Here is a 25,097-nt window from a genome sequence, read left to right on the forward strand (position 1 = left end):
GGTAACATTAAAAAATGTTACATGCGCGAAAGTTATGCGCGTACGGTTCGCTGTAGAATTCACGTTATTCCTATTCAAAAGCAGTAAAAATTTTCTTAAAAATTAAGACATTCAGTATAACAAAATAAATAGTGCCTGTTTGGGAGGATAACAGTTGAAATTGACACCCCTCGAAAACCATTGTCAACCTCCGCTTCGCGTCGGTTGACAATGGTTTTCGAGGGGTGTCAATTTCAACTGTTACCCTCCCAAACAGGCACTATCTATAAAATATACATTTGTAGTATGTAGACATTGTAAACTATAATATTTTCTCTACACCCTATGGGAATAAAGTTCATCGGTGTTATTGCTTGAATGTTGAATATATGTTTGGACTATTAGAAAAAAATTAACAGTAATTTGCTATTTTTAAAACGAACACTTATCATCGCAAGTTATTTCTCTTTTCTGCACTTCTTAGTCATACAAATAACAATTGTGCGTCAGATTTTGCATTGGTATTAATTTTACTCAATGCACAAGAGATCTTTCACTGTGCAGTAATTATCGTGATTATTAATGTAAATTTATTACTGACAGACAACAAAAGTGCATACCTTAGACCGGTTTGAACCTGTTTAGAACCACAAGTGTAAATAACAAATGGCCCTCAGTTACAACCTTTGTCTGACCTCTAATATTCATTTCATAAATTACCGAAAAGCGTTCATCATACGCTGCTTATCTTATTATACAAAGTGTGACATCAGGGGCTCAAATGCGATATTTAACACTATTTTACACTGTCATGAAAAAAAACCCCGCAAAGTGCAACTATTTGTCATCTAGAAAAATGTTTCTTCCCACACATACTTACAAATGCACGTGCAGAGTTTGTAAAAATGTTTATCAACGCATTATATTTTAATTTTTTTTTCTATTTTAGATCAAAAATAGAACACAATTCGTTTTATTGATAGAACAGCTAAGAGAGTTCTTTTTATTGATAGCATGTAGTATTTTAAAAAAAACCTCTTTATTTAATACTAACATTACACGTTCTGTCTTTTAACATGTATGTATAGCTGCTATTCCCCTGAATATAGCTGCTATATCCCACAATATATCCCCCCTAAATTTCTGTGAGGAAATAAAAACACCACAATATAATGAGCCTTCTTTCTTACATTATCTATGACAGCAAGTATAGCTTCAAAGATTAGTATTAGCTCATGTATACTTTGTTGTTTAAAAAAATGTCTCAGTGTACGTCTGGATGGATTTAACGATTTAATGATTTTAATTTAAATAATTTAATTTAATGAAAAGTGTGGAGGTACTCTTATTTATTAGTACATTTTTTAAATAATAGTTTTAATAGTTCGAATAATAAATGTAAAACAGAAGTTGATATAAAAACAATGTTTGATTATATGAAAAAGGTCAATGAAGCAAACTGTGGTGATAATGATACAAATGATTGTGAATTTGTTCTTGATGATACACATAACTCTATTTTGAATGGTCAAATCACTGAGAACAAAATTGTACAAGCTGTCAGTAAGAGCCCCAGGGTATGACAAATTATGTAACGAATATATACGTACTTCGGTATCGTGTGTTTTGCCATTGTATGTTGATTTTTTTTCATTTGATCTATGATTCAGGTATAGTGCCTGAGGAATTATGGCTTATTGGTATTATTAAACCAATATACAAAAATAAAGGTGACCCAACCCTCCCAGAAAACTATAGACCTATTACTTTATTAAGCTGTATAGGCAAGTTGTATACAAGTATACTATGTGAACGTTTGAATATTTTTTCTGAGAGTGTAGAATTAATAACTGAGGCCCAAACGGACTTTAGGAAAGGATACAGTACGGTAGATAATGTATTACTTTTAGATTTTTTGTGCAAATTTATGATTTCTAGCAAGAAAAAACTTTACTGCGCTTTCTTAGACTTCAAACAAGCATTTGACACCGTATGGAGATCGGGTTTATGGACCAAATTAATAAGCAATGGTTTAGGTGGAAAATGTCTTAGATTTATAAAGTCTATGTACAAAGGAATCAAATCAATGATAAGTAACAAGACACTTCAGATTTTTTTATGTGTAATATGGGGGTTAGACAATGTGAGAATTTTATCACCATTTCTCTTTTCATTGTATATTAACGATTTAGAAAATTACCTTGTACAAAATGGTATAAAAGGAGTTTCTAGCCTCAGCGAGAAATTGGAAACTGGGATGCATACCATGTTAAAACTTTTTATCCTTTTTTACGCTGATGACACGGTTATATTTTCTGAGAACCCAGACGATTTACAAATATCACTGAACCTTTTTTTCTGAATATTGTGATCTGTGAAAATTCCAGGTAAACTTTGAAAAGACTAAAGTATTAATCTTTTCCAAAGGTCTTGTTGCAAAAAGAATTTTTTATACAGAGATGTACCTCTTGAAATTGTGAATGAGTTTAAGTATCTTGGTGTTATTATGTCTCGTAGTGGATCTTTTAAAAGTACGAAAAAACATTTAACTGAGCAAGCCTCAAAAGCTTTGTTTGGAGTATTTAGAAAATTAAGATATTTTGATTTACCAATCGACTGTCAATTTGATCTGTTTAATAGTGTTATTAGCCCAATCTTATTTTATGGTTGTGAAGTGTGGGGCTACGAAAACACAGATATTTGAGAGAAAGTTCATTTGAAATTTCTGAAATTTGTTCTGCATATTAAGTCCAGTACCCCAAATTGTATGGTTTATGGGGAAACTGGACGATACCTTTTGATTATTTTTATCAAGGTACGAATAATAACTTATTGGGCTAAACTTTTACTGGCACATGATTGTAAGCTTACGCATATAATGTATCGCTATTTTTATAAATGTTTTTCTGAGGGTTCGTTTATGCACCCATGGTTGAAATATGTTAGAGATATGCTTAACTCATGGGGTCTTTCCTATGTCTGGATTAATCAAAGTTTTTCTAGTATCAACTGGCTAAAATCTATTGTTAAAGAGACGCTCATAAATCAGTTTTTACAAGATTGGTTCAGGAATTTAGAAAATGCACCCAAATGTTTGAATTACAGAATATTTAAGAAAAACTTTGGACAGGAAACTTATCTTAAAAAACTTCCAAATGACTTAAGATTCATTTTTACAAAATTTAGAACCTGTAATCATAAATTACCAATTGAAACTGGAAGATGGAATAACATAGAAAGACGCCATAGAATTTGTTCGTTATGTAATAAAAACACTTTGGGTGACGAATACCACTATATTATGGAATGTCAGGCATTTTCTTTATTCCGCAACAAATTAATTGAAGAAAAAGATACAACAAATGTTAACACTTATAAATTTGGGAACCTTATGAATACCAGTGACATTGATTCATTAAAAACTGTCCATATTTATTAAAAAAATATTAGCTCGATTTATTTAACTCTGTACTCTTCCTAACTTGACTGTATTTGTACTTTTGTAAATACTTTTGTTTTTTGTACCTCATGTACCATTGATATGGTTTGAGCGAAATAAAACATTCATAACTTAAAAATGCGATGCAAAGTGCACGTGACTTTGCATTGTCTACTGAAGGTATTTACGTGCTTATGCACGCCCTACCTGGATGATTAAATTATTCAATTGATCTGTAATTGTTACTTGAAACCACATATGTTTATCTCGTGAACAACAATTGCATAATAGGGACTTCAAAAGAAACGGATGTTATACAAGTAAACAAAACATTTGATTATAACGTCAAATAAATTATACGTAAAAGTTTTAAAAACTCTATCATAATATTTTTCTTTAAATTTCAATTGTTTGTTTTCATTAAGGATTACATAATACATTAGGAAAAAGAATAAAAGGTATATATTTTTTCTTCTTCAATATTTAGATATAAATTTATTGTTTTATCTAATATACATGTACTTACTTACTTACTGCCCGTGACGCCTTTGGCGTATAGGGCTGTAACGAGGGCTCTCCCTCCCTGTCTGTCACTGGCTAGCTTCTGGAGAGTGCCCCAGCTTCTCTAATATGGACTGAAAATATTATCTCCGTTCCTATTATATTCAATATTATCCGTGATTCTATTTTTTAAACTCGACTAACACATGATCAGGTGTAAAGTCGTTAATATTTTACCTGATTCTAATTTACTTTACGAATAACTGTAGATATTGCATTATGCAAGGGAAAGAAATCTTGTAAAGTTAAAATGTACACATGTATAGGACAATTTTAATCGTACATGTTTTGATATCATATGTATTATGAGCTAGTATTATAAATATGTCACAGGCATGAAGCATGGGGGAGGATGCAAGCATATATTGTTCTATAGTTATATTCTACTGACATTGTACCTCAAGAATTACTAGAATAATATTCACCAACATTTAAAGTGCCTGATGGTTTGCTTTGGTTTCAGACCAAATCAAGAATGTAGCATCGATTCTAATAGGAGAGGATTTAACCCCAAAAATTCTTCACAAAAAATGAGAATCTTCAAAATCGGTGGAATAGGGGAGAAGAGTGCATTGTGTATTACAATTTTGATCGATAATTTAATTTACCCTATCATTTTTAAGACTGTCCAACAAAGTGTCAATATTCTATATGTGCATTTTAAAAAAATGTTGATCGTTCTTCCATGATAATCTTACAATCTTGATTTTTTTTTATTGAACTGACCAATTCAAAGTATTTTTGAAGCAAGTTTTGAACGAGCTAGCCTTTATAGTATCTATAGTAAACCTCTTAGCTTGTTAAAGCATTTCAACAGACCGGGGTAAAGAATGAGGGCAGGTTTTGGGTGCAGTCATTTCCCACTTTTTTATATCTTTTTTTTTTGGGGGGGGGGGGGGAAGTGGGTTACAGTAGTTCCACTGCAGTGTTGTTCGACGATAGAGCGACGATTCGGTGCTTCATTTTGTAGGATATTGAAATATTTACTTTAAAAGTTATGTCATTAATTTAATATGTGCATAGACGCATTACTACTGAATGAAAGTATCTTATCTTTTACTGACTTATTTATACATTGTATATGGGGCTCGAATAGTGTCCTGACATGTAACCTTCAAAGTTTTGAAGGACAACAGTCTTCTCCATTGACATGATATGACAGTGAAATCAAAGACGCGCAATTAAAACTGAGTGAATAATACAAAGCTTTGCTTATGTAACATTGTTTATTCAACTAATTAACAGCCTCAATTAGAACGTTCTTTCTCTCAATGAACCACCCGGTGACACACTGAAAACTGTTAAATCCGCGCGTCAAATTAACGCAAATCAATAGAGTTTTACCCGGGGTCATCGAACCATGACCAATACAAAGCCAGGTATGCATTCAAGATTTAAAAAGCTCAAAAGCACTCAAATGTGAACCCGCTACAGTAAAGAGGGAAATCACACATAATATCAAACATATAGTTATATCTGGATATTGTGTATTTTAAGACAGGTACGTGCATTTTTTTTCCATTTTAAGGGGTCATTAGAATTATCTTTAATCTGTTGAGGCAGGGTCGGATGGCTCATGATCTTGCCTAATTTTATTGTCTTACTAACACTGGGTGTAGTGTAGGTTTACATCGACTGAATGAATCATCGGGAAATTTTCAAGATGGCCAAATGTATATACGAAATAGTATTGATTTATTTTGAACGGATGTAAACATCAAGTTCCGCAACACACCTGAACAGGTAAGTTCACAAAATCACAAAACCTTGGTCAAAACGGGAACAATAGTTGGAAGTAAGGGTCAAGATTATAAAAATCCTAATTTGATTCCGCTTTATTTGGGTATGGGTACTGCGTCCAATTAAAAGTTTACTCGCCTTAATCTAGAAAGTGTTTGACAACGAATTGACAATACATGTACCTTCCAGTCGACTTGTTTTTAAGGTTAAATCAAGTTTAGATTAAAGAATTGTAGGCTTAAATTGATGGTTATGTGAAAAAAAAATCACAGTGGTCTTTTTTTTCCATTTCTAAATTATATCGTGTTTGAATTCAACCGAAACAATTTTTTATGAAACAAGATATGTAAACCTCATCCAGGATTACTTTAAAAAACACATTAACATCTTTTGCTTTTTTTTCATATTAAGAGTGGATTATGTAGAATAGGAGCGAGTAAGAAGAAAAATAGAGATGTGATTTTATAAACGCCATATCCATCATGGCAAACAACCAACTTCCGGTTTAGGTTTTTTTTTTAAACCTCGCGTCACTGGCAAACCGTTTGACGTCCAAATTACATAAATTCCTTGTTTGAACATTTTACAAAATTAGTGTTACAGAAGTAGAAACAAAAGCGTACGATAGAACACTGCTTATCGCGGTGTAGACCTGTAATGCAGAGAGGGAGAGGGCCAGGCTTATTGCGTTCAGGTTATGCGGAGTCACATTTCAGTCAGAATGCACTGGCAATTACCATGTGTGATGTTGCATAATGTGAGGGTTTAGGATAAAAACCAAACACAAAAAAAGATGCCTACTAAAAGTGTTACTATGAAATTAACGTATAATCAAACACATTGAATGTATCTAATAAAATGGATTATTTATGGATTAGCAGCACGAGTCGGGATTGGGGGGAGGCTGATTTAAGGCTTTTGATAGTTCCTATAATCCTTAGATACATGTAACTTTAATGAAAGAAGGGATGATAGGATGTATGCCGACCCAGTTTTTAGGATTAAAAGGGGGGTTGGGGTTTGGTAGAGATACAAGTCATGTATAAAATGCATGCATATCAATATCGTGTAACACATCTGTTGATATTTCAAAACAGTTTACAAATGGCAGCCATTTATGCTTACGCTAGTTTGTAACATTCATACCTTGAGTAAAATGATTAACATACGGCGACATTCGAAAAACGCTCATGATTAAATGTCTTTAAGATATAAGTAATTACTGTAAATAAGAGCTGCATCACCCTTTAGCCCCAGTGACGAAATTGCAATATGTCCCTTACCACCGTGCCATCAAGAGCGATGTAAATTGAGAAAGAGTGCGTCATAGAAACCCTTTTTTATCCGATTCTAACTTTTTTTTTGGAAAAAATCGAAATTTTGTCATGAAACCAAACTAAACCAGTGAGATCAAACCTCATGGAATGGAGTTGATGGATATTTATATTTCGTTGCAGATTTACAAGAAACACAATAGAGATGCACCATGCATAGGTTGCTGCTATCTGTATTAACGTTATGTGTTTGGACGGTTAAGTCGCAGTTCTATGGTAAGAAAATCAGTTCTATATACAAACACTCAAACTTATTTTTGTTTTAGAATAAGATAAAAATGAAATTAAGAATTTTATGCAATCAGCTTTTAAATTCTTTTTGCTGTAATTGGTATAGTTTTTGTAATTTTTTTTTTATATTTTATTTTAAATATAGGCATTTTAAGAAATACTACTTTTGATATTTAAAAGTAAGGGCCATCAGTTTTTAAATCAGTAAATAAAAAATATGTAATGGTTAGACTATAAATGTAACTTCAATGTTGCAGAATGCCCTGATGATTGGGTGGCATACAACGCGGGCCAGAGATGCTACAAATTTAAGGCGGTACCCACGGCTCGGTATGAGGTCGCCAACGCTATGTGTGTGGTCAGTATCATAACATCAGTGGCAGTATTTATATCTCGGTGTCAGATATCTATGAAATCAATATGCAAAATTCGTATCGACTTTTTAAATGGGCTTTTAAATTTTTCATGAATTTGTAACTTTATACAAGAATATATATTTACTCCTTCTAATTAAATAGAATCTTTAAAACTTTGTTGAAATAGGCCGATATAAATATCGTTCAATAAAAGTTTTTAATATACTTAACACTGTTCTTGTATACTCTATACTTAGTATCTGATAAAACACGAGTTGAATTAACACCTGTTTGTTCTTGTACAGGAGGAGGCCAACAGCGCCTATGTGTTAGCCATCAGCGACGCTCAGGAACACAACTTTATCAACGAATGGCTGACCAACCAGGATACAGTCAGGTAAAAACGCACACACCACTGCCTACCACCACATCCTATATCCACACACCACTGCCTACCACCACATCCTATATCCACATACCTCTGCCTACCACCACATCCTATACCCACACACCACTGCCTACCACCACATCCTATATCCACACACCACTGCCTACCACCACATCCTATACCCACATACCTCTGCCTACCACCACATCCTATACCCACACACCACTGCCTACCACCACATCCTATACCCACACACCGTGCACCACCATCACAGCAACACCACCAAAAACCATATACACCGCTACAATAATGATCCACATCAAACATTTAACACGCTAATATGAACACCACCAAAACCAACCCGACCTATATAATGATACAACACAAACATCAAACCACATCATCAATACTAGCACCACCAAAACAAACCGCCACTGAACTAATCCTACCATCTACCACCATAAAACGAAACACTAGACTACAGTACATATATTGTTGTGTTTACTATCTATTGTAAAATGTTATATTCCAAAGCGGATTAGTTATTAGTTCTTCTACAGTTATTCTAAAAAAAACCAGCGTAATGGAGCTGCATTAAGGGCTGAAAGAAATATGTAAGAAATGATGACGTGCATTACATTCTATAGTTCCAGATGTCAAAATGAAAATGTATTTATTTTGAATGTTTAACATGATTATCTATTATGCAAATCGTGCACAATGAAAGGTCATACGTGTGTTATTTCATGCTTAAAACTACAAATGAGCTTCTTAAAACCTTTGTACTTTAAAGAAACCTAAACTTGAAATGACCCCCCCCCCCTTTCATCCCAATTAAAAAACGATGGACAGTTGTACTTGCAGAAAAGTCGATAATACACAGTTTGAATTTTTATCGACGATGGTGACAAGAAATAAAATATAACTTTAGATCTAAAGAGACGAAAAGAAATATTGCATTTCATGATGTTTTTATGGGATACGTCCCAGGAATTATTTATTTCTGAGGCCGAACTTGTTTTGTATATGTGCTATATATATCGTATTAGAAAATATTCAATTTTGCAAAAATGTAAAGAACTTATTACTTGTGTTCCTGACTTTGATGACAAACGTATTTCAGAATTTCACGAAACTCCCAGTTTGTAGTTTGAAAAGTATTAATTTTAACGTTTTTGCACCGATCATGCATGTGCCGTTTGGCATTACTAGTTAATTATTCATAATGCATATCATCTTGTTTGAGAAAATCTTTGTTTAATTCGTACCTGTAAAAATCATATATATGTATAAAGTGTTCAATTTGCCTTACCACGCACCTGTAAAGTTTTGGAGGCATGGGAAATGGATTATATGATATTCTATCATCAATTCACGCACATATGGTCTTGAAATCTGCAAAAATCTGATAACATCATATATAATGAATGTTAGACGTCCCTGCATAGGTTTTGTTCTACCAATAATTTGTATTTTCGTGAATTGACAATCAAATATAGAATCTCTCTCAAAACCGAGTTGTTGTCGGAACCCCCACCCTATAATACATGTACTGGCCTTTTTGCAATTTTCGAAAAAAAAAAGACAACCAGATTTAATTGTCATGAACAACGCTATTATTAGCTAGTAGGGCAAGATTTGAAAAATTATACTAAAACGGTATTTGAAAAAAATATGCTTTGGTGCATTACCGATTAAAAAAAATTTCGATCGTGTAATGTTTCCACCCATCGATGACTGTCTGTGACGTCACAATACTGTCTCTTGTTGGTCTCTCTAGGCGTGTCTGGTACACCAGTGGAAGAAGGGACCCCTCCAACCCCAGCTACTACCGGTGGGACGGGGACGGTACCAATCTCAGGTTTGATCTCAGCTTCTGGAACACCAACGGTCAGCAGCAACCGGGCAATATCATCGCCTACTCCTTCAATGGTAGGTTCTTGTAACAAGTCATTTGATTGGTCAATCACCGGCAATATCATCGCCTACTCCTTCAATGGTAGGTTCTTGTAACACTTCATTTGAATGGTCAATCACCGGCAATATCATCGCCTACTCCTTCAATGGTAGGTTCTTGTAACACTTCATTTGAATGGTCAATCACCGGCAATATCATCGCCTACTCCTTCAATGGTAGGTTCTTGTAACACTTCATTTGAATGGTCAATCACCACAACTAGTTCTTCTGAAGAAGGGGTTCTATTCTATGTACAGTTAAAATATCATGCTCATATAACAATCACTATGGTATTTCTTTATAAAGCCTTTATTTTGTCTAAAGATAGAGATCACATATACAATTTAGAAGATTCAGTTGCTTTCCAGAATGCGCAATTTCTTGTCAATCTAGTTTGTTTCAAAGAAAGGTTTAAGTACTTGTTTAACGAGTTTGAAAACAAGCTCCACAGACTTGATTCATAAAGCTTTATTTCGTTTTCGAAGGTGTGGACTATGGATGGCGTCAAGTATCGCCAAACAACAGTTTGTCCTACATCTGTGAAATCAGCCAACAAGACGCCTATACCATTCTGACACAAAAACGGGACTTTAGTAAGTAGCTGTTTGGGAACCCTTTTTTAAACTCCCAAACAAGTCCATACAAACAAAGAGTGGTCATCGATCAATTACAATCAAAACTTTCTAGAAATTTGATTTTAAAACATATCGGTATTCAATAGAAGAAAAAAAATTATTTTGAAAAAGCAATGATTATAGTACTTGAAAAAAGAGACTCAACAGAAGAATGATGGCAAAAGATAGCCCATTTATCTTACTGTTTGTTCTTTGTAGGTTATGGGTCGACATCAATAGACAAAAAAGACCTGTTGTATGGTCCCACCTTCACCGTCGATCCCACTGACGTCACAATGATCTCCAAAACGACGTCACTTTTCGTGGAGTGCCGCGCGTCCGCGAACCCGCCTGCGTCTTACAAGTGGTTCCGAGGTCCAAAGAGCAACCAGACACTGGTCAGTATGAACATCCAATCACTGGTTATAATAATGTTGTTTAAGAGGGCTGGGCGGTCTTGGTCATTCTTAAGACTGTATTGATCTCCTTTATAGAAGAAGATTTTTGTTTCGACCTAGAAAATGATCAAATTTTAATGCTAAAATATATAGATTTTTTTTAATGAATAGTACATGTAGTTTATAGCTAACCAAATTATATCTAATTTAAGGTAGATCTGAATTAGTAATTTGTTTACCACCTAGCATTCTTAAGCATAGAAAAAACACCTGCTATCTCAGTTTTCAAGAATTAATAAATTAATGAGATATATGCTTTAAAACAGATTTATCAAAAAAAAATATGAGACCACTTTTTACGTTTCAGACGTATTTAAAAAATACATTTCTGAAATTATCAATCTGACACTCTATTTTAATAGCAACGGCTACAAACAGTACTTGCACGTAAAGTGTATACATTTTTTTAATTTTTAACTGAATAACTCGTTAAATCGAATGCTCAAACCAGTCTGGAAAAAGATCTGGCTTGAAATATGCCAAAATTGAAATTACTTACGTCACATTTCTGGTTTTGCACCATTACTAATTGGATGGTGTCAGCTGATCTGTCATTATAAATGATAGACTGCAGGAAATTTTTATGAGACAACAAACGCTTTTTGGCGGGTTTCTGCAGGTTTTCTTGTCCAGATTGTAATTCTGATTCGGATTTTGATTCTATGATTTTAAAAAGACCATAATAGATAAAAAAAAATCACAATTAAAAAAACACGCCATGCATTTATTGTTTGATGGTTCCATGGGATGGGTTGGAAAGCAAAAGTTTAAGGTTAACCATTTTTGTACATTAATTCATAAATAGCTCGATTTTCATTGATTCATGTGTTACATTGCATCCCGTTTGACAGGCTGACAAGGAACAGGTGAGATTTCAAACACATTACTCCCCACAGATAGCATTATAGAAGGGGGTGGAGATTGTCCCTCAGCTAACTGACCGTATAGGAGCAGCTATTTATGTGGATAGCATTACATGTATCGTCCATAACCATTTACTAACTACATGTACATATTATCTAACAGTCATAGATCAGAGGAAAGAAAACAGAAAAATGATTAAACAGAAAATTAGTTCAAAAGCTAGCACGCACTTTAAAAGTAAAACAGGTAATTGAAAATTAAGGAAAAGTGAAGACAACATGAAAACAAAACTCCCTCTCCAAATACTTATTTCATTTGAAAATCAAGAAAACTTTGATGATGGCGTGCTAGCTTTTATGGAAGGGGTTTGCTTCAAGTTAAAAGGAGCGTTTTTACGGATTTTTTCCAGCAGTCCAGCAGTAACCCTTGGCACATAGATCTAATGGAACTTTTCTTGAGAAATTCACAGCTGAACTATAGTATATTTTATATGAACACAATATATTTAACAGTCATTCTACTTATAATGATATTTCATTATCTACATGTGTATCATGTAATGATGTAATCATTATACTAATCAAATTGTAACCATCTAGAATCTCATTTCAAATCATCTCTTCTACAACAACTCAATCAGATTACTTTTCTTCATCCGCTAAACGAGCTTTTCTCCGCATTTTTAGATCACCCCCCTAACGGATCCCCGTTTCACGATCACTAACGGAAAGTTGTCCGTTCAGAACCCGGTAGAGAAGGACGAGGGCGAGTACCAGTGTATGGCTGAGAACCAGTTCGGAGTCATCATCAGCCACCCTGTATCTATCGACTTCGGATGTAAGTGCGATGCTCCCCCCCCCCCCCCCCCCGCGCGACTTCAACCCCCTCCCCCAACCAGTGGGTTTATTCCCACTTAGCCAACATTCTGAAATTCTAAATTCCCACCTGGCCAACATTTTGATCTTCACACCTGAGTAATCAGGAGGCCATAGTCTGTTTTCACATGTTAATGTATTTGTTATCAATTATCTGAGAATAGTTTGTTGAAAACAAATAAACAAAGAGCAAGTACATGTATCATTGAATCGTGTCTGTATACTCAACTGTTACAAGTCAGGACTGATTAGCTTGAAAAATTGTACACATGTTTTCATGCATTTATCCATTTGTAAATATAAGTCTTTTCCCCGAAATTCATTAATACATGTAATTTCTTTTATACTACATATATAACTACCTTGCCCTTCCCAACCAAAATCTTGATCAGCTATGAATGATATTTAAAATGAGTTTGTTTCTGGGTTTTTCTTAAAAGATCTTGGTGAATTTTCCAACGTGGAGAATGCACCGGTGCGATCCCGGGCCTATGAAGGCGCGGTTGTGGAATGTTCCCAGATAAACTACAAGCCAGGTAAGACTAAACTCTTTACAAGGATGTGAACCACCTCAATTACGTAATACAAACGTGAAGCAAAAGGAAATAGCTTAACCTTTAACATATCTACTCATCAAAGGATCATTCATTCTGATTTCCATTAACATTTTACACCTCCGTTAGCATCATGTTTGCAAAAGTCTGTCGTTGTCCCCCTTCCCCTTCCTATTCCCCCCCCCCCCAAAAAAAAAAAAAAAAAATTTAAAAATCAAACAATAAGAGGCAAAAAACAAAAAACATCATTAACAAACAAACAAACAAAAAGGGAAAAAAGAATCTCCATATTATGTTTGTATGTTTGTATTCGCAGTGAAAAGTACAACTAAAAAGGAATTTTATCGGTACTACATCTATTAAGTATAACTATAAAATGTCTGTCTTCCAGCTAGAAAGCTCCACTTCGTTATCAACAAATTTCATTTAAAGTGGGGAAGTTTTTTATTACTTGAATTGTTGTTTACGTTATCGAAAGAAAATTAAATTACGCTTGACTAAACAAAGGTTATCTTTCTTTATTTTTAAGTCATATCAAGGTGTTTTCATCTACATCACTTTACATTCTTATAAATATAAAGTTTTAAACCTCATACTTATAGCAGATTTCTAGCACTGGAAATAATGGAGAACAGTGTGTTTATCTAATATTTACCAAAAAATGTTGACAGACACATAAGCTGGTACACGTAGTATTGCAATGCTTCTTCAGTAAAAGCTCCGTTAGTTCCCATGGTTACTGGTAGCATTTGATACTAAATTGAAATATGGACTTACTTTAAAACGGTATTTTATTATTAGAACATTTTACTTGTACTTGGGTTAATTTCTGTGTTGAATTTGAATGTTGCAGCGGCGACATACAACTGGAGGAAGCAGAGTGTGGGCAGCTTCAAACGGGATCCGATTTACACATACAACAATCCCCACATCTTCATCTCCAACAATGGCCGCCTGTACTTCACCGAGGCCACAGAGGACGATGTGGCTGACTACTACTGCGAGGTGGGCTCATTGTTATAGCAAAGAGGACAAGCATTGGGTTTGAGATTTGTTCAGTTTTTGTTATAGCAAAGAGGACAAAGATAATGACAATGGGTCTTAAATTTGTTTACGTTTTTTCATGTCGAGTGTTTTGTGTTGCTAGGTGACGCTTAATGTCTATGACGACCAGAATGCAATTGGTTCTGCCCAGGCACCGAGTAGAATCAGTAAAAGGATCCCTCTGGAAATCATCTACCAAGGTTACCCGATACTTCACAATCAGCATATTTTGAATTATTACTGCTAAAATATTGATTTGTTTTAACCATTTGTTAGAATCAAAGGTATTCTAATACAAATGAATCATCTATTGCTAAACCAATTTCTTCTTCTGTAGCTTCAAAAACAGAGTGGGGACCCGTTATCCACACCGATTTCATTGAAGTCTTTCCAAATCCCCCGCTGCGTGGACAAAAAATCAGAATGGAATGTTTCGCCTATGGCTCGTGAGTTTCCATTCAACAAATCCACATTATTTTTTTTTTTTGCTTAACGCAGACATATTCTTTAAAGCATTTTCCTGTTTAACTTAACAAAAATGAAACCGAATCCTTATGTCTTCTCCCCAGGGCGACCAACTACGCCCAGACCTGGGGGTTCTCCTGGAGGAAAGTGGGGGGTAGGATGCCGGACCGGACCAAGTACAGCGACTTTAACCGGGTGGTGGAGATAGACAACATTCAGTACGAGGAGGAGGGGACGTACGAGTGTACCGCCAAGAGGAAGAGCTCCGTGGCCTCCAAGGAGGTCGTGCTGGCCATAGAATGTACGTCAAAACTATTGTACCACTTATCTTACATGCCTGTAAAACAGGTGCGCGCAAAGCATTGTGTCGGCAAAAGAAAGATCGCAAGTTTGTTTGAAGACATTGCACTGACTTTGGTTTAAAGTAAAATGTTGGTTTTGTTTCTGTTTAGTTTTTTTTTCTAATGATTCTGCATCTTTGTTGCATGAAACCATGGACCATTTCAGTTTTACTTGAAATAAAATTTCAAATAGTCCGTAAATAGGATTGTTGATCAGAATGATGAAAATAACACGTTTAATGAGGTATATTACCTATCTGCAGCAAAACCCTACTTCCTGCTTCCCCTGGATCACAAACATTTGGACGAGGGGGCGGATGTCACGTGGCGGTGTCTAGCCTACGGCAAGCCAACGCCCGTCTACTCATGGTACAAGAACGGGGTCCTTCTTCAGCCTACCGCCGACAGTGGTATAACGGTACGTCACGTGATTTAGTGACCAAGTCTCTTATAAGCCAATCAATGGTGGAGTCCTTCCACAGAATTGAGAAATATTTTTTTTAGTAATTTGGATTTTATTTTGTTTGATTGACAGATCAACAGAAACACTTTGACGCTGAGAAATGCTAACAAACAAAAACACGAAGGCATGTACCAATGTGCTGCAACTAATGTCCACGGATCTTCCCTCAGCGCGGCTCAGATCCGAGTTCTGTGTAAGGAACACTATTTTTTTTGCTTAAATCCCGAATGTACAAGTGTTAGATATTGTTCTCTTCTAAATCTTTTTTTAATTTAAGAAAAATAAATGGACAATTCCAGGGAAAGGTCATACTATATAGTAGGTCTTAACGTGAACTTAGCTGCAATACTAAACTAAACATTTTGAAATTCCTTTTTGTTTTAGCCTTTAAACCTACGTTTGCAAAATATCCATTACCGGAAAGCATTGACGCAGCTCTGAACGGAGAGGTCGTCATTCCTTGTGAACCGGAAGGGGCGCCAAAACCGGAAATCACGTGGTTAAAAAACAACGTTCAAGTCAATAGCGATTCACGAGTTCAAATCATGCCAAACAACTTTCTTAAAATTACTCAAATTAACTATGGTGACCAGGGGTACTATGAATGTAGAGCTAAAAATGTCCTCGGCAGCGATGGGAGTTTCTGCAGACTGAATGTGAAAGGTAACCATTTCTAAATCCCATTTAAATATTCAAACAAACAAACAAACAAAAAACCATGTGTTCTTTTTAGTGGAGCAATACAATGTATATATTACTTCTACGTTTGTGAACTCGTTATATAAGACGTTTCTCCTGATATTCTAAGTATTTTTTTTTCTTTTTTAAATACGCGTGTATGGGTTTAAAAGAAGATATGAATTAAAAAAAAAACTACAATAGTTGTCTATTTACTTGACCAGTTGCGACGACCATCACGCGCGCCCCCAACCCCGAGACGCCGGTGTACCAAAACAAGACAGCCCTGATCTACTGCTCGGCCTCCTACGACCTTTCTCTGGATCTGGTCTACGTGTGGACGTTCAGCGGGAAGATCCTGGACCTCCAGAGGAACGGCCATTACGAACTGGTATAATATACACAATTCAAAAATAATGTACATCTTCATCTAATACTTCTACGAATAAAACAAGTTTGTTATATTCACGAATCTTTAATTTTTTTCAAAGGCAAATTTGCCATCTGGAAAAGGTCTTTACATCAAGATGGCCCAGTTTTACCATGAGGGGACGTACGAATGTATTGCCCGTACACCGCTGAACGAGGCCAGGGCCCAAGGCAGGCTGATCGTGTACGGTGAGTCGCCATCAGTTATCTTTCTTGATTCAATGTAGCTGTAAGATATAATTGTCTTCTTTCGTGAATTAATGAAGAATTTTTTGTTTGTAAATAGAATTTAGATATTAATAAGAAATTATAGATTATATATATTTTTTTGCGTTAACCACCAGGTCCCCCGGGCGAGGTTGCGGGGCTGTACGCAGATCCGGGTACACCCACAACTAATTCCATCGATATCTTCTTCTTCCTGGGCGCGAGTCATAGATCTACAATCGAGTACTTAATTGTTGAATTCGAAATTCAGTCAGAGAAGGGAAAGTGGTATTTCAGTAATGAAACTCACAGTAAGTGTTAATACATTTTTTTTATATGTTTATATGTAATCTATGATAAGTAGGCGCATGCGTATTGTACTTCTTTTTGTTCACGTTATATACATTGCCATAAATCGTTGCATATTCATATATCTCTAATTGTTTGGGGGGTTTTTTTTTACACAGCCGTCTTTGCGCCCTCTACAGTTATACCCGGTAACAATCGTGACATGCGCACAATTACTGTGCGCGGGCTTGACCCCGGAAATGGTTATAGCTTCCGGATAAAAGCCGTGAACGCACTCGGAGTGGGTCCTCCGTGTACCCCGTCAGGTGAGTGTGCTTTATACAACGTGTCTTAAAAAGTTATTTAATGAAAAAAAGATAGAAGTGCTTAATTTATTTTCATGAATTACAGTATTAGAAAGAAAAAAACAAAGGTTCTATTTCAAAACATTCATGCAATAAATTGTTTGACCAGGTACTGTTAACACACTGGAGGCCCCTCCTGCGGCCCCACCCGCCAACCTCAGCAGCAGGACAGAGGGGGTGGAGGTGGGACAACTCATGCTAACGTGGAAGGTAAAAATAGCTCATCGCTCACTCTTCTTGGGTCACTTCTCGGATATTCCTGTCGAAATTTTAATTCAGAATCTTATCATGTTTAAACTTTAAGAACTTTAAAGCATGCAACATTAACTTGCACATATAAAGACGAGTACATAATTTTGTGTGTGTGTGTGTTCTAATGTTGATATATTGTACCTGGATACAGAAACTGCCAAAAAGATACCATGGCGTCCAATTAGAGTCTGACGTCAGCTACATCGTATACTACAGACAACTGAAGGTCTCGGCTGCCCCTGACGCTCTCTGGAACATGGCAAGTATTCAAACAATGAAAAATGTCGTTGTAGTTCATGTAAATCTGCAATATGTGCTTTTAATATTCCTCCCAGAGTTCCATCGCAAGCATTCATTCATTTTTACATTGTTTACGTAAAATAAAGATATTTCAAAATTGTTTAAAGGTTGAATATAGATATAGAGCAATTAGAATTTTTTAAACATTTAATATGATGTAAATTTTAATTTTCATTTGGTTATCATCACAAGGTGTCCAATCCCACCTTTGGGTGGGCGTGGTTATAGATTCCGTTTGACCAATTTTATGATTGTCGTCCAACAGGAGGTGATCACGGACTGGGAGCAGGAAGAGGTCGTGATTCAGGTGGGAGAGGATTTTTTCTGGACCGAGTTCGAAACTAAAATCCAGACCAAAAACCCTCACGGAAGGAGCCATAACTCTTCCATAGTAGTGGTGTACTCAGCGATGGGCAGTACGTATATTCAGATACTTGTATCAACCAACTAAAGCAAGAAATATTACAATATCTGTCTAAATATTTTTTAATGAAAATATGGTTAAAGCTAGGATAATCGAAGTTTTAAATAAAGTTTGTTGAGTTTTTTTTATTTCACCATGTTTCACCCTATGATAATGGCTACTTAACTTTCCGAATTTTAACCCGTTTTAATGAATCATCTTTTTGGTCCTCAGTGCCTGTGGCAGTCCCAACCAACATCTGGGGGGAGGGCTACAACTCCACAGCGCTCACAGTGCACTGGGAACCCGTGCCAGACACACGGAACGAAATCAAGGGCAAACTGGGAGGGTATCAGGTAGGAATATCTTCAGTTTTCTGTACAGTACAGTACAGTTCTCTTGTACAGTAAATGCACACTTTTAGCGAAACCGCTTATAATGAATTGACACTTACAGTAAAACGATTTTCTGTCCCATTGACTCTAGAATATTTAGTAAACAGATACTACTAGTACAGGGTGTCCCAGAATATCATATACAATATACTCTTTGAATAACTTTTGATTCAATTTATTGAACAAAGAAAAAATTAAATGATTTTTTTCATTAATGTATATGATGTAAATTTTCATTCCAAAATTACACAAACATTCATAAGTTTTTGACAAATGGGCGTTGTGTGTAAACAAAATCAACAAAGGGAGTGCACTAATGACGTCCTTTTTGATCAATGACAACGTCAACCTGATGATTAAAATCCCTAACCACAGCCACTGTACGGATCCCATTTATTCTCTAAACTCTTTTCACAACTTAAAGAATCTGTTGCTTGTTGAGTAGGTTTTTCCGAGGGTATTCTTTTTACTTTATTTGTACAACTGTATCTGGAGTCCATGTTATATAATACAGGTTTATAACGGAAGATGCCTGCTCTCTTTTCCGATTTTTTTTTTTATTGAAATTCAGTTCAACCAATGGAATATGATGCAACTTTGTGACACCATAATTCCAAAAAAAAAAGTTTTCTCCCAAACTTTTTTTGTGGAAAAAATTTAAAGATTTTATCCTTATTTGAGTCACAATTTACAATTTTTGACCAAATATTATTTAATTTATACGAATTTCAAATGTAATCAAATATTCTGGGACATCCTGGCTTGTATGAATTTCGAAAAATTGAAGGCATTTTTTTCTAAAAAATGATATAACTTATAGAACAGGCAAAATTGACCGTCCCTGGTGCTGAGCTAAACTTTTGTTTAACTGTATTTTACATGTATATCGATGAAAGGTATCCATCTCTCACAAAAACAATTTTTATTAAAAATATTTCTCTGAAGAATAATCTTTAATGGAAGCAAGATTTAGTTTTTATAGTAGATTGTTTTTGTTAAACGTTCACTATAATAAAATTGTTATTGTAACTAATAAAATGGTGAATATGGGTTCGCTTGATTTTTCTACACTGTGGTACACCTGGTGTAGATGATTTACACCATATAATCAAGGGAATTTGGTGTAGTGTATATTTTCAATATGGACGCCAAAGTCGTGACAGCTGCCGAGGAGTTCCGTTTTTTAGACAGTTATTTTAATAGCTTTTGAAAATAAATAATTTTTGTAATCCATTGCTACCCTTGCCAGTATTCAGGAACATGCAAAGAACAGTATGTGTTTGTTTCTTTTAAATAGGCTATTAAAAAATTGTTAATAAGTTTATTTTAGGAGAGACACAATGCTTAACAATAGAGTAAACTTACTGTGAAGCAAAAAAATTAAAAGTATAATCTGGCAAAGTTACTAACGAGCTAGTGCATTCATAGGCATTGAAAAATAAATGCCTATAAAACTATCTTTTCGTACTTCTTATAATACACTATATATGTTCAATGTATCTGTTGACTTTTGCTGACAAAACATGTTTTCTTGATATACATGTATATAAAAAATACAAAGCTTTTGAATTTTTTTTTCTTATGCTTTGAACATTTTCATATTTACACATGCAATATGTGCTACATTTAGGCTATCAACTCGAGCATATTTCATGTGCTGACAAAAGAAATTCTGCAGATTTCTCAGTTTACTGTTTTGCCGCCATATTGAAAATAAGAGTGTAATTTCAACCACATGCCGTATAGACGGTGTACACCTAAAGTGTACACTTTTGCACTTGATTAGAGAAAAGTGTACACAGGTTGTAAGGTGTAGACATATCAAGCACGCCCTATGAGTACAGCGTGAGCTGACGTCAGATACACGTGTTCGATGTAGGTGCTGTATTACCTGAGGACACAGGACGAGGACGACACCAAGGACTTTAAGCACAGACAGGCAATCCGATTCCACGGGCAGCGGAACTCAGGGGTGGTCATCGGCCTGTCCCCTGACACTTACTACTACGTTCAAGTGCAGGTGTTCACTGACGCGGGACTGGGGCCCCTAGGGGAAAAGAATTTAGCAGAAACTATGAATCCAGGTACTCTATAGTTTAAGAAAAGCAAGAAATATATTCACAGTTTTATCTTTCGGTGAAAACCCAAAACTAATTGCAGCATCATAATCCAGTTTCAGTTATGTGTTGTCTACTTAAAATCAATTTCTTGAGGTAATATGGTACAATGTTCGTTCGTTTTAGCCCCTGCCCTCTACCCCCAGGAAGTGAAGGTCGTCTCTAAGGACGCGTCATCTGTAGTAGTGTCCTGGCGAGGGGTCAGCACAGGTCAAGCCGAGGACTCTTTAAAAGGCTACGTGGTCAGTACTTATCGATTGCGTCCTAGATAATGAGCCTTATATTGCAAAGCTTTGAAACTTGAACACAAAGATGCTGAAATACATTGTCACTCTTTCACACACCTTTCTGAGTATTTGATATTATAACTATTGTCCTTTGTAACCGTAATTCTAATACGCCATAGATAATGCAAACAACAATCAGATTTCAACAAGAGCATATGCTTAGGCTACAAAGTAAGTCTTTTGTCCATTTTTACAGGTCTTTGTTTGGAAAGCTAACGAACATTTCCGACAAGCCAAGCCTATTGACGTGGGGAAGTTTCCGACCGAGTACACGCTCTCGGGGATCGAAAAGGATTACGTGTATGCTGTCAGGGTAGCAGGCTACAGCTTTGGGGGGATAGGCAGAAAATCTCCGACCCTTTATTTCACATTAGGTACGATTTACTTATCATTCCAAGACAATTTATAATTATGATAATAGCCCATTAGATTTCTGACATTTCTTTGTTTTGTGAAATTTACTTCCATGCAGGTGCATCTCAAGAACAGTTTGAGTTTGAGAGACAGACGTTATTTTTACGACACTGTCAAGTTAAAAAGTGATTTTTGAAAAAAAAATTAATGTACAGAGACATGTTTTAAAGAACTTTTGACACTTTGTAAACTATTTCTAATAAGGTAAGAAAATGGTCAAAAAATAAGATGGTGAAAGCTACAAATGTAATGTTTTATGGCCTATGTTACCCGCTGCCGTGTAATGTTGCCCTTTACTTAGTTTCAAAACCATGAATGACATAGTCACAGACATTCAGATAGATACATAAGATTAACCATTTTCCACTTGAACAATCAGGTTTATCTTCAATTGTTTTTTTTTCTACAGCTGGGTCACGTGTTCCTATCGACAGCACCATTACTCAGCAGCTATTGGCCGATGGATCCGGCCGCTTACATCACAGCGCTATTTACGCAACTGTTGTCTTCCTTATATGGAAATTATACTCATATGTTTAAGGATTGTCAAATGTAAAAGGACCAGAATCTCGTAAATATGAAATATTAGTAATCAGGAGTTAAATAAATACTATCGCAATACCGTATTCCATATAGGGTACCAAAACTCCAAGTATTCTTCTTTTATGTATAATTAGGTTAAAGATTTATTACTTCTAAAGTAACATTTGATGTATTAAGGTTTGTTGTGAAAATTTGTTGAATTTGTAAAAGAATTGTGTAGAACTGTTATGGTACATTAAATGTTACCCGTGTTTAAGGAAAAGGTGAACTATAAACAATAAATTATGATTGTACAATATACATGTACATGTATTAGATTAATATTGTGAACCAAAACAATGTCGCCAATTGTCTTAAGATTAGCCAGACTTTTGCAATGTTTTAACAACATTTTTTATTCTTTTACACCACACACTCCCTTTTTATTGGTGTTCTTGTCTTACATTAGGCTATAAAGTTATGAATTCGGTAAGAAAAATATTATTATCCTAGTCCCTCATTTGTGGTAACACATTCCATGTGGTATACCATTGTACAAGATATACTCATTGTGTTACAAAAGATTGGGGTGGGGGTATCTATATTTTGAATATATGTATTCTGCAATTTTGGAATTACGTAATTCGTGTATTAATTAAGTACTCAGTGTGTGCATCTTTCAATTACTTTATATAACTTGTCTTTTTTAAGTATAAATGTGTTTCATATCTTGTTATGGTTTGTAATTCATCTGGTAACACCTCTTTGTATGTAATGGGTGTATAAATGAACCACCATTAAACAGCCAATGTGTTGTTTCACAGTTATTTTACCCGTTACTGACGTCATGTTACAACATTTTCAGTAACAATGGGTTGTTCCGTGTTCCTGGTCCAATTTGTCATATCATAATTATTCCCGTCTATTATATATCGCGCTAGTGATATGAAATCCAATGTTGCATTAATCACAGTTTTTTTGTTTAATTTTTCATAGCTTTTTGCATATACATTTAAAATTCCTCTTAATCATTTTAATATATCATCATTTTATAAAACCATTATAACATTTATGATTTCTATTTATACTTTTTTATGAAAGAAAGCAAATAAAATAAGATGACTGTTTTGTGCCATGGCTGGCGAAAGTTGCATAATATTATATTAAAGGCTGTGTGTTGATGTATACATGTCAAATGTGTATTTGAATGTTTATAAAAGAGTGCTTGAAATGAATTATTTACCTTTATTATTTATCATCCTAACCAATATGAATTCATATGTTTTGTATAAGAAATAGATAAAATAAAAATTTGTAGCAAAACATGATGGCTTTATATCCATTTTCTGCTTGCTCATTATAAGTAAATGATTTACAAGCGGTCTTTGTACGTGAACAAGGAAAGAAATAATTTTATTAAAGCAAATTTTGATTTTTACACTCCAAAATCAATGAGATATAAAAAGGTAGAGGTTATGAATATTATAAATAACGTTTTTTATTCTATCGTACATATGTGAATAATTAAACTCTAAATTTATGTGAAAACATTACCCCATTTTAATGACAAAGAATTACCCAACTCAAAATAGCCAGGGGCTCGTAACATAAAGGGTACTTAAGTCTAAGACAGTGCTTAAGTAGGACTTAAGTACATTCTTAGACTTAAGTCCGTAACTAGAAGAGTGCTTAGCTAGGACAATTCACCCAAAACTTAGGCGGCCGGTAGAGGTGACTTAAGTATGTCTTAGATATTGTTTTCACACATTTAGAAGACTTATTGTTAATTATTTCAATTCAACATATGATTACAGAGTATTAATCACATTATGATATTTACACAGAATAAATATCATAATACTAATCAATATAAAATTTTTGATTTGATTGATATAAATATTAACAGTGGTCGTAATGATCTGTAACATATTCCATAATTCCAGTATGCAAGTGGACTGCTAAATAGGTTGTAAACACGTAATGGTCGGTTTACAAGAAGTAACTGCATATATAAACTTGCGAAACTTGAGAAATTAAAAAAGGATGTTTGAAGACAGAAACACCCTCAGCGATTTTTAAAACGACGAATGCCTCATTTCAATATATCGACTTAATGAAGAAATTATACCCAGAATACCAGAATTGCCTGCTGCCCAATCCTATTATATAATATATATATATTTTTACATAATAAAATATTGTTTAAATAATATTAGTATATGAATTGCCTTATTGGTGAGGTAAGATGTAGAACAAAAGATAAAAAGAAATCCACTATATAATTATATCAAGTTCTTACGGCCTCGCGATATTACCCCACAGGCAATTCTTCGAGAACGTCTAAAATAGTGAATATTCGTCAAAACAGAAGCAACAACAATAACATGAATATATTGCTCGAGATCCATCGCTTTGAGTTTTGTTTAAAATTTTAGGTACAAACGTATATAATTATACTCATGCCACCTTGAATATTGTGTATGTACATTTACATCTACCCCCATGATGGCATCTAATATCAAAGATGTCATGCACGTGTATCTATAAAAATATGATTTTATTACCAATACATTCAAATTCGACAAAAGAAATGAAAAATACGTTTATACTTTTTAACATAAACATGACTTAGCTAAGACATTGCTAAGTTTGCTTTATGTTACGGTATAAGACGGTATAAGACATACTTACGCAGAACTTATGTAGGTCCTAAGATTCCGCCTAAGTCCTACTTATGACCCTACTTAAGTCAAAATCTTAGCATGCTTTAATTATGT

The 25,097-nt window shown here is 34.8% G+C and overlaps 1 protein-coding gene across 5 annotated transcripts; it reads left to right on the forward strand.

Annotated features, from left to right (window-relative positions):
- The first annotated feature begins 5,324 nt into the window (after positions 1 to 5,324).
- On the forward strand, positions 5,325 to 23,645 carry LOC105328829 (contactin-5). Of its 5 annotated transcripts, none has more exons than XM_034455107.2 (29): positions 5,325 to 5,480; positions 7,177 to 7,269; positions 7,542 to 7,642; positions 7,946 to 8,037; positions 9,809 to 9,960; positions 10,471 to 10,578; positions 10,819 to 10,997; positions 11,909 to 11,923; positions 12,608 to 12,758; positions 13,237 to 13,332; positions 14,204 to 14,355; positions 14,498 to 14,594; positions 14,732 to 14,840; positions 14,964 to 15,160; positions 15,464 to 15,618; positions 15,736 to 15,856; positions 16,048 to 16,326; positions 16,566 to 16,732; positions 16,833 to 16,959; positions 17,115 to 17,288; positions 17,445 to 17,591; positions 17,740 to 17,840; positions 18,034 to 18,141; positions 18,448 to 18,598; positions 18,820 to 18,941; positions 20,860 to 21,064; positions 21,224 to 21,339; positions 21,581 to 21,758; positions 22,208 to 23,645. In XM_034455107.2, the coding sequence occupies exons 2-29, from the start codon at positions 7,206 to 7,208 to the stop codon at positions 22,336 to 22,338; spliced, it is 3,795 nt and encodes a 1,264-aa protein (XP_034310998.2). In that variant the 5' UTR covers positions 5,325 to 5,480; positions 7,177 to 7,205; the 3' UTR covers positions 22,339 to 23,645. The 5 variants fall into 5 exon arrangements, with proteins under 5 accessions (XP_034310998.2, XP_034311092.2, XP_034311055.2 ...); XM_034455164.2 differs by lacking the exon at positions 5,325 to 5,480 and adding an exon at positions 5,521 to 5,722; XM_066085985.1 differs by lacking the exon at positions 5,325 to 5,480 and adding an exon at positions 6,952 to 7,038.
- Positions 23,646 to 25,097: the final 1,452 nt, after the last annotated feature.

The sequence above is a fragment of the Magallana gigas genome, chromosome 5 (assembly GCF_963853765.1).
Source record: "Magallana gigas chromosome 5, xbMagGiga1.1, whole genome shotgun sequence".
Classification (NCBI taxonomy): domain Eukaryota; kingdom Metazoa; phylum Mollusca; class Bivalvia; order Ostreida; family Ostreidae; genus Magallana; species Magallana gigas.